This window comes from Micropterus salmoides, unplaced genomic scaffold (genome assembly GCF_014851395.1).
Source record: "Micropterus salmoides isolate LMB-PRFRI ecotype aquatic unplaced genomic scaffold, ASM1485139v1 Ms_hic_scaffold_18, whole genome shotgun sequence".
In the NCBI taxonomy this organism is placed as follows: domain Eukaryota; kingdom Metazoa; phylum Chordata; class Actinopteri; order Centrarchiformes; family Centrarchidae; genus Micropterus; species Micropterus salmoides.
The window spans coordinates 54,648-67,988 of NW_024040928.1; the positions used below are offsets into that span (position 1 = coordinate 54,648).

The 13,341-nt window shown below is 39.8% G+C and overlaps 1 protein-coding gene across 2 annotated transcripts; it reads right to left on the reverse strand.

Moving 5' to 3' along the window:
- Window positions 1–849: 849 nt before the first annotated feature.
- Window positions 850–13,261, reverse strand: cgrrf1 (cell growth regulator with ring finger domain 1). Of its 2 annotated transcripts, XM_038727275.1 has the most exons (6): window positions 13,062–13,261; window positions 10,488–10,624; window positions 9,722–9,899; window positions 5,078–5,225; window positions 4,673–4,780; window positions 850–1,548 (listed from the first exon to the last, which is right to left on the reverse strand). In XM_038727275.1, the coding sequence occupies exons 1-6, from the start codon at window positions 13,163–13,165 to the stop codon at window positions 1,234–1,236; spliced, it is 990 nt and encodes a 329-aa protein (XP_038583203.1). In that variant the 5' UTR covers window positions 13,166–13,261; the 3' UTR covers window positions 850–1,233. The 2 variants fall into 2 exon arrangements, with proteins under 2 accessions (XP_038583203.1, XP_038583204.1); XM_038727276.1 differs by lacking the exon at window positions 13,062–13,261 and having other exon boundaries at window positions 10,376–10,494.
- Between the last annotated feature and the right edge of the window lie 80 nt (window positions 13,262–13,341).

Consider the following 13,341-nt stretch of genomic DNA (forward strand, 5'->3'; position numbering starts at 1 on the left):
TTTTGACCATTCAATTCTCTTGTTACCTTCAAGTGAGTTAGATGGACGTTGAGCATCTCTGTGACTGTCCAAACAGATTACAGGGTGTCCGCGGGGTCTTAAAAAGTCTTAAAAGGTAATAAATGTATTTTGCGAAATTTAAGGCCATTAAAAAATATTTACAGGGTACAGGGTAGTAACAGGGTATTAATTTTTCAATTCAATTTTATTTATATAGCGCCAAATCACAACAGGGTGCCATTGTGCCAATATGTGCTGCTTAGCCTCCTCCTCCTCCTGAGAGCAACACGTTCCCCTTGTTCTATTTTACATCTGTTTTACTAAAGTTTACACAAATCAGCTTTAGGATGCAGAGGTGGGCTGTGTGGTTTTTAGTGGCTTCTAACAGTAAGGTTTTAGATTGCAACCAACAGCATACGCTTTACATATTTGTGACTGAAAATAAGTTACAACTATGTGAGGTAATTATCAACTGGTCGGCGTTTGCAGGCAAGTTTAAGACAATGGATTTTTGCAGGAAATCCGACGAGTCCTTCACATAGAAAACAGTAGGCCTAAACAGGCTGTTATAGGCAACTGAGAAAGTTGGTGAATGCCTCAATTTTTTAGGTAAGGTTACAATCTGGTCATGTATAGGTAATAAAATGTTATAGATATGTTTAAATTCCTTTCAAAAACTCCACAATTCCCCTTTTAAAGGTGTGAGGCTGACTTAACCAGTTACAGCTCAGTGGCGCAGCAGTCTTAAATTATGTTGAAGAAGGTCTTAAAAGGTATTGAATTTCACTTCTGGATTCCTGTATATACCCTGGATTACACACATGACAAAGTAGTAGTACCCAATGGGAATTATTTCGTTATCTCACAACAAGGTAGATTTATTTGTCACAAAGATAGTCTTTCTTCACTAACATAGAAAAACATAATGAACTGCAGCCTGAAAGAAACACTTTCTCTTTTATTTGGAGATCTGAAATGTATGGATCAGTGGGAAACGCTGGATGTAGTGTAATGGATTGGTTCTTAGTTTGTAGTTGTGTGGCTGCTGCAGTGTAACTAACAAAGATAATACATTGCTACAGTCCAGCTAAATGTTTGTCCATGGAGGCTTGATGGAAAATAATTTCAAGAATATTTGATTCTGATTTGGTGTCCAGTGAGGGATTATTTTGCAACAGTGAATGTGGTCCTGTGTATTATATTATAAATAGCATTCACTGGTTCAATATGGAGTCATTGTTCTGCAGCTTGTCCCGGTGTCAGGGTGAAGGACTCCAGGACGAAGGCCCTGCAGATGGGGCAGTGCTGGAAGTGTGACACACAGCTGTCACACACACAGGCATGTCTGCAAGGAAGCAGGACCCTGTTCACTGCCGCATTCTGACAGACCACACAGTCTCTGCCCCTCCCTTCTGACCAGTCCTCATCCTCCAGCACCGGACTCTGCTGTACTCTGCTGGCCTTGTCGTTGGGTTCACTGGGTTGGGGACTCTGTTCTGAGTCAGGAGGCCCAGATACCCCCCCACCGTCAGCTGACATGAAGAGAGGCTGCAGGAGACAGAAGGCATGTTCTCACATACAGTACTGTGTAAAATATGCTGCAAAGTAAGAATGCTTTCAAATAGACATGTTTACATTTATTCATTTAGCTGACGCTTTTATCCAAAGCGACTTACAGCTGCTATACATGTCAGAGGTCACACGCCTCTGGAGCAACTAGGGGTTAAGTGTCTTGCTCAGGGACACAATGGTGGATGTCTCACAGTGGGAATTGAACCCAGGTCTCCCACACCAAAGGAAAGCGTCTTATCTATGTGCCATCACCACCCCAGTGGTTAATAGATTATATTTATCAATGAACAAAGTCCAAAGTGAGTTAACAGAAGAAAAATCTAGATCAAATCAATATTTGTTGTGACCACCTTTTGCCTTCAAACAGCATCAGTTCTAGGTACACTTGCACAAAGTCATATCATTGGGTGTTTGATTAAACAATTATACTGAACAGGTGATAATGATCATAAATTCAGTACATAGGCTGAAACAATCAAGTGAAACAGAAAAACAACTGTAGGAGGAATCCAGCTGTGTGAGGCTGCTGAAAGCCGTTTACTGGCAAAACTCATGCACTGTGGCGAGACTGACCACGCCAACACAAGGTAGTTGTACTGCATCAGCAAGGTCTCTTTAAAGCAGACAGGGGTTTCCAGATGTGCTGCCCAAGCTCTTTAGAAGAAGCACAAAGAAATGGGCAATACTGAGGACAGTAGATGCAGTAGTTGGGCAAAACTTACTGCAGCAGATAGGACACATCTTGCACACTCCCCTTCCCTCCCCAATTGGAAGATCATGACCTGAACTCAAAGGTGTAAGACTTTCTCTGTACACAGAGGGCCTGTTTCTCTCAAATATTGCTCACAAATCTGTCTGCTGAGATAATCCATCCACCTCACAGGTGTGGCATTTCAATATGCTGATCAGACAGCATGGGTATTGCACAGGTATGCCTTAGGCTGGCCACAATAAAAGGCCACTTGAAGATGTGCAGTTTCACTGTCTTGGTGGGACCGGAAATCAGTCAGTATCTGGTGTGGCCACCATTTGCCTCACGCAGTGCCTTCGCATAGAGTTTCAGGTTGTTGATTGTGGCCTGTGGAATGCTGGTCCATTCCTCTTCAATGGCTGTGCAAAGTTGCAGTCAGGTCGATTCCCTGAGAAGGTTCCTGACTGTTCAGAAATTCTTTGGTTATGCAAACTGATTGTTGAAGCAGCTGTCCGGGTGGCTGGTCTCAGACGATCTTGGAGGTGAAGATGCTGGATGTGGAGGTCCTGGGCTGGTGTGGTTACACGTGTTCTGCGGTTTTGAGGCCGGTTAGATGTACTTGCAAATTCCCTGGAACACCTTTGGAGACAGCTTATGGTAGAGAAATGAATATTCAAATCACAGCCAACAGCCCTGGTGGACATTCCTGCAGTCAGAATGCCAATTGCACGCTCCCTCAAAACTTGCGACTGTGGCATTGTGCTGTGTGATGGAACTGCACATTTTGGAATGACCTTTTATTCTGGCCAGCCTAAGGCACACCTGTGCAATACCCATGCGATCTGATGAGTATCTTAATATGCCAAACCTGTGAGGTGAATGGATTATCTTGGCACAGGAGAAGTGCTCACTAATACAGATTTGTGAACAATATTTGAGAGAAATAGGTATTTTGTGTATATAGAGAAAGTCTTTGATCTTTGAGTTTCAGCTCATGATGAATGGGGGCAAAAACAAAAGCATTACGTTTATAATTGTGTCCAGTGTAGATTTAAGAGGTCTCTTTGCATCCAGTATGAACAGGAAGAATAATTACAGCACCCAATAAAACGTTCAATGTATATGTGTGCATGTGATTATTGTATCAAGACAAACTTACAAAATAGGCAACCTGTCCTTTTATGTTGTGGAGAACCTCAAAAAAGCCTCAACCCCATGACTAGTGAGTTGTGCCTCTCGACGCAGGTTCACTTAACACGGGTTTTGCAAGTCACAGTGTGGTTACCTTGCTAAATACCACACTCTCTTCTAGCTAACCATTGATTTTAGACAAAATACAAAGCACCTGGCAGGAACAATCTGCTTGAACCACTATCACCATATTTCCATCTAATTGTCAACCAAATTTTAAGCAAACTTTTGAAATGTCGCAAAAAAGAAAATATGTGTGTTTCCATCAGCTTGTTTGGAGTGAATAAACCAGGCTATGGTAAGCGGAGGTACATTAATAGTTGATGTTACACATGGCTGTAATTAAAGGGGACCTACTATGCTTTTTCATATTTTCTAGCATTTTATATAATGTTACAATGTCAGATGTTCATATTAAACATGACCAAAGTTTCAAATGATGAGGCAAAAGTATTAAAAAGAAATTCCTGTGAGCCAAAACCTCATACCCCCCTGTTCTGAATGCTCTGTTTTGAACTGTTTTTTTCTCCAGGCATCGAATGCTGGCCAGGCCCACAAAGGAACATGCAGCCCTATCTCTGCATCAACCTGGTAAACACATTAGACAATGGCCAATCAGAAGACAGTGGGCTTTGGGGGGGGCGGGGTCTCAAAGAAACAGAAGCATCTACAGCTTGTTTCAGACAGATGCTGAAATGAGGGCCTGCATGAAGAGCCAGTATAAGATAGAAAATACTTGAATCTTGAATTGGGCAAAGCCACCACACAGGAGTCACAGAACTACAATATAGGGCTGGAAATGCAGTATAATAGGTCCCCTTTAAAAGAAGTATGGGTTGCAAACCAGAAACCAAACCAGTCGCATGGACCTGAGGACCATGCATCTGAGAAAAATCCTCAGGAATTTGTTTCCTGCGGGCAAGTTGCTACCAGCAATGTCTATACGTGTTATGTGAATATCCGACAAAACAGCTGATCAGTCGTAAGTTACATGTTTGCTATGTCAGAACTTATTCGGCAAAAGTGTTTCCATCTCCCATTTGTCGCATTAACTCTTTTTTTGAGAAAGGCAAAGACAACCTCAGGCGAGCATAAAAACTTTTTTGCAAAATTAAGGAAGTTTTTTCAAATTTTTCGTTTCCATCAACCTTTTCTAATGCGATACTTTAAATTGCACAAAAAAAAAACATTGATGAAAACATGGCTCATGTGACATACCTTTAATTCGAACATGTTCCCTTGTGACGTGAGAAGGTATTGAAAGAGAACACGTGCAGAAAGGCTGTATTTGTCATCAGGAACGTGAATAATATTCACACTGGCCACCTAAAAGAGGAAACAGCACAATAAGTTTCTTTCAATTTGGATTTTTTAATTGGTTTAAAAAGTCTCCTTTCTATGCCAAGGCTTTTCTTTCTAGAGAGTGGGCTGGTCAGGATGGTGGAGCCCACTGTCTACGTGATGGACTAAACAAAAATCTGCAATTTCCACTTACCCTTAGTCTTTGTGCTAAATGTCCTGGACCCTGTGTAGGGTCAGGTTTGTCCCCTACACAGTGTGGTGAAAATACAGAGCTGAAACTGAGAATCACTTTACTGTTGTGTGGATGTGAAATTAACTCACAATGTTGTACATGTCTCTGGCTTCTCCCTCTGCCAGTGTCAGCACAGCCACAAGAGGGTAGCATTCCCTTGGCAATGGCCCAAAATCTGTGATCCCCTGGTCAGCAGGAATCTGTGTGTGCCGTTCCTCTCTGTCTTCAATGCCGATACTGGGAGGGTGGGGTCAAGGCTGGAGGCTAACATCAGGAGCTACTGTAGGAACCATGAACATCAGCCTAATATGTAGAATGTTGCATACAGATGCTGTATGTGTGTCAGTGATGAGAACACAGACCGTTTTAAATAGCTTTACTTCAGTCCACCAATCAGAACAGAGGACAAAGTCCTTTGATATTTAATTACCTAACTAACATCATCAAGGTAACCCACTCTACAATAAAGATAGATAAGAAAATCCCTCTGAAACTTTGTCAAATAAACCTACTAAAAACCCTATAGGTTGTATCGGCAAAATGACCTGACCAACAGTAGTATTTGTGAACAATTTGAAATTTTATTTGTGTGGAGTATAAAAAAGTGAGCACCTCAGTGAGTTCAAAAACTGGTACGTTCTGTTTTACAGAAATTTCAATTATTATTTTTTTTTTTACAATGTGAATGGAAGAGTTTCTTGTGACTCTCGTCCTTTGGAAGCGTGCTGAGGTAAATATATATGTTGGATGAATTCAATAAACCCATGTGAGGAACCACAACAAGATTTCCTACATTTCAGATGTAAAATAATTCATGAATAGTTAAAATTGTGGTAAAACCAGTGATTTAAAGACAATTTTTTAAAGATGACTTTCCAAGGCTTCTCCACTCAATTGATGTCACACACTTTAACACACACAATACACACTCATTTTTAATTTAGAAAAGAGCTGAAAAGAACATAAAACTAAAACAGCGAAACTTACTCAACTAAAAAAGACATCAAAAAGCCGAATACAAATTTAGAGCTTTGTTTAATTTAGAAGAGTTTATATGAATTCTGTAGCTGAAAGTATGCCCGACTAGTGACATTTCAAATTGGAGTAGTTATGAGGAGGATTTGAACCTTCGCTCCATTCACTTGCATGAAAAAACATTCCTGGAAAACTTGAATATTTTGGGAAGTATTCAAAGTATCAACATTCTGAATAGAATCAACCCTTTCCTCATTGAGATGAATGAACAGAGTTTCTACTTACTACTTACTAAGCCATGTGAGGGGAAAAGGACCTGCCCACATATCTGGAGGATATAAGCATACTATTTTTTAAGAATCAGGACTGCAAGATGTAAATCTTGAAGGAGAAGCAACTTTTCAGTCCACTGCTGGGGGCGGCAGTAACTCGGTGACTAGAAACTGTGGATCTTCACAGAGAAGCATCTTCAGTCCACTGCAGTGTTTGTTCTATAATGCCATCAGAGAAGAACTCAGCCTGCAGTTAGCACAGGAACCAATGAGACCACAACTGATGGTTACCTATCAATTAAGGTTTAAATTTACAAAACTAAACCTCCACTGAGGAAGATGTTGGCATTCTGAAAGAGAAAGAACCTGTAGCTACATTCTGATGCCTTTTTGTGCTTATTGAGATGAATATGCGTGACTGGCAGCTAAAAACTTTCTGGTCTTCAAAATCCCCTTTTCCACACTCTAGCTGATCATGTGAGACACTGATGATAGCAATGACAGCATTGACTGCTTTGATTGATTAGTGTTGTTGACATTTGAAAAACAGGGCTCCTGACTGCGACCAAATGTTCACATTTTGCGTACATTTTTTGAGACAGTGCAAGAATTCTTTACAACTACTCTACTACTTGTCAACTTGACCACCAACTTTTATTGTTGAAGCTCATGTTCAGATTCACTGAAAGTGTGTGAAGTTTTTTGGATACTTATGTATTTTGTTATTAGCGGTCTGTTGGTTTGCGTGAACAGGGTGGCCTGGATGGAGTCAAATTCCTTGCTTGAATTATTGTACCAGTCCGCCCCTGGCTGAGACAGTTTACAGTGATAGATGAGATGTATCTACTGCTGAGGTCCACAACATGTAAGGGGAAATAAGTTTGCTAAGGCAGCTAGCACTGCACAGTTTAAACACGACACCTCAATGAAACAAAACAGCAGCTTAAAACATAATATAGGGTATGTAGAGACTGATTCAATAATGAGTCTGGAGCCCTGAAAAGGAACATCCTCTCCAACGCATTTCAACACTCATAACTAACAGATATTTGACTCACTTTGATTAGTTTGTTTTTCTTGGGTTATTTTGCTGTTGTTTTTATTATGACCAATCAGAAACATGACATCCCTACAGTGAAGACAGAGAGCAGAAAATCAGTTATGTGGATTATCTGCATGGACAAAAACCACCAAGAGTGAGAAAGTATGCATGTTTGTAATGTGGGTGAACTGACCTTTTAAGGTATAAGGTTAGAAAAGGTGTTTTTTAGGTATCAGGTAGAGCCCGACTGAGTACAGTCAGCCGATATGAGCTAATTGCATTAGCATAATGGCATTGGCGTTTATAAGAGAAGATATATGACTATTAAAAAATAAACTGAGAGACAGATCCTTCCCTCATGTCATGAGTGATGAATAGTTTGCCCACCAGAACTCTGCAGCCCCCCTGTTAACAACACTGCCTTACCACAAAAACCACAAAAGAAACAATCAGCTGACCAGAGTCTACCAGAGCATATAGAAACAGTTGAGTTGCTCATTTGTTGTGTTAATTACATGTCTTAAATTATAATACAAACAGCCCCCATCACTTCTCCTCTCCTGAAAACATTCATGTCTACTGTCGTTACAACAGCCAGGAGCAGCGGACGAACCAGTGGTATCAATGATCTTGGCAAACGACCCCACAGATGTTAAATAGCTGAGTTTCCCTACTAGTCATTTTAGAACTGAAGATGTCTCTTAGATAAGGGACAAAACAAAACGTCTTCTAGTATCTTCAACCAAGTCCAGTTGCCCTTGACTTTAACCTTCTTTGGATTCATGCCTTGCTAACTCCCATTTTTCATTGCCCTCCCCCGGCTTCCTCCCGGCTCACAGCAGTAACGTTATGTTGAATTTTACAGTAGTTGGGTGTTGGAGACTACGCTGCTGACAGAAGTGACAGCAGATTTCTTTCTGAAACAGTTTGAGTGAAGAGTCCTATCATTTCTCCCAAGTTCATCACCTCTAAATATTCTCTAACATCACTTACAGCAGATAACGCGGCATGTTGCTAAATTAGCTACAAAGCTTATGCCGTGTTTATCAGTGGAAGAGTGCTAACGTTAATGAGCCGTTAAAATATAGAGTTTAACATATTCTAAATATATTTGCGAGTTGCTTGTAGTTGTAGTTACAGTTGTCTATGAAGATTCTCAGTCATCCAGGTCATAGTTATCCAACGAAGGTTAAAATGAAGGGCAACTGGACTTGGTTGAAGCTACTGGAAGACGTCTTCCAGTAGCTTCAACCAAGTCCAGTTGAACAACTGAACAAGAATCTAACACAGCTTCCTGCCAGACAATGTTATCTAGCTCCTCTTTCAAATGTGAAACTTTAATGAATGAAAACAATACACAAAAACGATACCACTGTTTTTTCCATCTGGAATTAATACTGCAGCATACTAGTGGGAAGCTATATAGTAATCTATACTATTTTCAACTTGTGAATGGAGAGTACTGTATACAGTGACTGAGAAAATAAAAAAAAGTGAAATAAAAATGAAACAGAAAAAAAGTTCCTCATTAATTATCATATAGTTAGATATGTAAAAAAAACAGATATTATTACTATTAGATATTTCTTTAAAAGCAAGTAGAAACTTGTTAAATGTGTAATGTATTATGGCATTCCATTTCTTTTGTATGTATAGTTAAATGAAATCTCAAAGTTGCAAGTGCTCGTTGTAGACAGTCATGTAGTACTTGACAGTACAGCAGTTCACTGTATCATATATGACTCGCTCACAGAGCGAGATGGTGGCTGAGAAATGGTTACTCGTAGCTTTGGTTAGAATTAAAGAGTGCTGGTACAGGGATAAAGCACATGTGGATATGCTACATTGAAAGTAGTTATTAGGGCAGATTACGTGTAAGGTAAACTACACATGCTTATTCTCTCTCACGCTCTCTGTTTACAGATGGCTGAAAAAGTTGCACCTTCCTGTAGCAAATATTTATTGATGTGCGATTGTTCAGTTATTGAGACTGTAATCCATTTTCTTAACATAATCCATTAAGTAAAGGTATTATAGCCCACATATAGAACAGCTTTCAATGTCGGCCTGTTCTAAATGTAGTTTATACAGGAAAGGGATCTGCTATCCAAATAATTTTCAAAATCAAAACATCAGCTCATAAATAAGCTCTTTTTCATTTTAATATTGGCATTGGCTTCCAAAAACCCATATCGGTTGGGCTCTAGTATCAGTTTATGTTAACAGGAAATATCTTGTGTGCTCTGGCATCAAGCACTCTCCTGGTGCCATGCTTTGTTAAATAACAATAAAGATCCCCTTTATTAAATGCTTAGACACTTTACAAAAAGACAAGATTAAATCTATGAAGAGCAAGGGGTGAGGTTGGGATGGTAAGTCAGAAAAGGTGATGTTAACCTGAATATTATTGCAGTGAAAGTATTTATTAGCACTCTAAAGGATATTGGAAGCTCTGGCAGTGGTGGTAGCGAAGGTGCAGGGCATCCTGGAAATGTTGGGGGGTGTTGAGCCTCTGGCCATGCTGGTGGGCCTGCAGCCCTCCCTGCAGGGCACTGACCTCACAGCCCCAGAAACAGCTCAGCACGCAGGGCTCCAGACAGCAAGGCCTCAATGACACCCCGTCTGCAAGGGAGTGTTCTCTAATGTTATCATGGCCTATGTGGCTAATACTGGATATATACAGGCTGGATATATATATATATACAGGACATGTGGAGGCAGGAGTTTATAGCCCTGCACATTTATAGTTGGAGAAACAATGCTTCCAACTGCAGAACAGAAAAGAAATGATATATAAGTGATATATAAGTGATATATATATATATATAGTGTGGTATATTCCTTTACTTAGTACTGGGTGATAAAAGTAACTAATTATGTTATGTTACTAAATTACTTTCACTACCCTCCCCCAAACAAAGCAGTCTCTTCTGACTTTTTAAACTAATATCATATTCATAACAGCAACAAGGAGTATAGTTTTTACAAAACATACGTTTCTTAACATCAGAGCTGAAATAAAAAATAAAGCAACTAAATTCAGACTTTTGAACTACTGTTACACATGCATATATAAGAGCAGTATTCAGTTATCTTACAAAACGTAAAACATTGCTTTACGCCACTCTCTCCCCACGAGTGCATGCCTCACTGGCAGTAGCGGACGGAGACTCCGGCTCCCTCCACCCTGTGCTTTACGACTGTTCTCACCAGTGACAGATGCCAGCCCAGAGCCCATCTCCAGGGCAAAAGGATTGGTCACCTGAACCATTTGCTTATCAGGGGTTGGTAGGATAGACGCTGTCTCATCAGAGCTGCGAAGGATCACTGGGACATCAAAGCCAAACCTGCAGGACGGGAGGCCGAGTGCACAAAAGAATTATGTTCTGCGCTCATCCCACTTATTCTTCTAAAGATTTAGAAAGCGTAGAGGTGTACACACAGGAAACATCTTTCGTAAATCAGACCAACTGACTTCACTGATTACAAAACTCTGCCTCTCTGTTGACTCTGTCCAATACTCTGGTCCAGAGAAAGTCTCGACAGCTGTTGGTTACATTGTTGTAAAATTCACTTGACTACACCAGCCGTGTTCAGACTAATTGTGCAGACTGCCATGACAACGTGTGAATATATTCATGAACCCTTCCACTTTAACCTCTCCCTGAGGTTTCTCCTTTTCACGATCTCTCACAATCTAACAAAACCTTTTTCTAGCGCCACCTTCAGGACAAACCCCACCTAGAACGTATAACATTAAGGCATTGTTGCAAATGTACAGTTAATCTAGCCCAGGTCTTTTTTTGACTTGTGCTTTTTTATGACGCTGAAGTTAGCTTCCGATTCGCAGCTTCCGATTGGGCAGTTAAGGGAAAACGTAAGGGGACTTAAGTATAAGTTAACTTACGTTGCCGAGCGACCGATTCTCCGTTTTTTGCACCTCTTACTGCTGTGAAAGCTGTTATGCATTTTAGACAAAGCCTTAACGCTGTCTGAAACACTTTTTTAGATTTGAAAAAACTTCAAAAAAAGTTTCTTTTAAACATAGTTTCAGATATGTGAAACCTTTTTTCAATTTGTGAAAATGCAATAAAGTGCTATTTTCCTTTTTTTTTTAGCATGTAGACATTAGACCAGGTCCAGATCCAAAACCACTATGCCTAGAGTTCTCAAATCTGGAATAGATTGTCCCAGAGAGACTAACGTTTCTCTATAACACAGTTTCAGATTATTAAACTTTTATTCCTTTTGTGAAAATACTATAAAGGGCTACTGCAAAAACTTTGTAATGTCCCATGAAGTAGACCTGGTTGCCCGCGCTGAACATCCAATCACATGTCCTGCTATTTGTGATGCATTCAGGCAATGTCAGCAGAATGGACACAACCGCAAAAACACTCCATGGTTGAGGCATTATTGGCATAAGGTTGTGGCTTATGCTAACCTTAAAGTTACAGTAAATAAACATCATAAATTAGCTGTATTTGTAGTACTACGTATTTTTTGTAGTTTGTTACAGAGTGAAACCAGATCAAGACAAACTGTGTACCTAGACCTAAAAAATGAGCAGAATCGATGCCTTAATGTCTTAATATTGGGTTTTATTTGGATGTATCGGACAGTGGAGGTTCTGCAATCTCTCTGTTGATGCCTGTAGTTGATGTCTATAGTTAGTATATACTAAATACATAATATATACAATATATAAACACATTATAAACATAATCAGAGGTGAAATAATTATCCAGATCCTTTACTTAAGTAAAAGTACTACCACACTGTGAATATACTCCACAACAAAAGTACAAAATGTACTCAGTTACATTCCATTACAGTAATCAATGCATTTATACATGTAAGTGTTATACTATACTATATGTATAATATGTTCTTATTTATTTGCATAATGAAGGCTTTGGACTTTGACAGACTCAGAGACTCAAAATATGCCTCATATCCTGCCCCCTACTCTGACTGATTGGCAAAGGAAAGGAGTACTAACCAATCAGAGGAAGAGCTGTAGAAAGGCTGCAAGACCAGGTCCCTTGGTGTGAAAAAAAAATTGAATTATCACCCTTTTTTTATTTTCATGTTTTAAAGAAATTTTAGCCTCTGTGGGACAATCTTGTCCAGATTTGAGACCTCTAGGTATAGTGTTTTTTTATAGATTTTATTTATAGTGGATCTAATGTGGTCTACAAAAAAGCAGATAAATCGCCCTTTAAAGCATTTTCACAAATTGAAATAAAGGTTTCACAAATCTGAAACTATATTTGATTGAAACTTTAGCCTCTGTGGGACAATCTAGTCCAAATTTGAGAGCTCTACTCATAGTGGTTTTGGATCTGGACCTGGTCTAATGTGGTCTACATGTGAAAAAAGGAGTGAAATCGCCCTTTTTTCATTTTCACAAATTTCAGACAGCATTAAGGCTTTGCCTAAAACGCGTAACAGCTTTCACAACAGTAAGAGGTGCAAAAAACATAGAAACGGTCGCTCAGCATCCTAAATTAATTTATACTTAAGTGCCGAATCGGAAGCTAACTTCAGCGACGTTGCTTTTCTACGGTTTGATACGGTGTGTGCGTGTCTAACAACAGCTTACTTTCTTACATTGGCCCAAATATGTTTCGACATCAGCGATGTTATGAATTTGCGTCAGAGGATTCGGTGCTATATTACGTATTATGCTGCAGTAAACGTGCGAGTTATTAAAGAAGAGGGTTCAGGGTTACATGTCGGTAATATGAGGAAATAGTAATGTAGCAGCTGCTACTAACTCACCAGCCGAGCACAATGGCGGCGGTAACAACAAAACACAAAGACACCACGCTGATATAAAACAGTGGGGAGTACTCATACAGGGTCACCAGGAAAACCGCTGCCATTTGCTATCATTTATGTCATAGGTTAAGCCAAGTTATGAAAAGATCCTCTGGTAAACACTTTCCATGACGGCCATAACTCCTCAGGAACAACTACGGTGGCCTGAAAGGTATACAAAGGTAACAGCAAATGCTGGCGTAATTTAAGTTTTTAACATTTTTATTGTAACCTCATATCG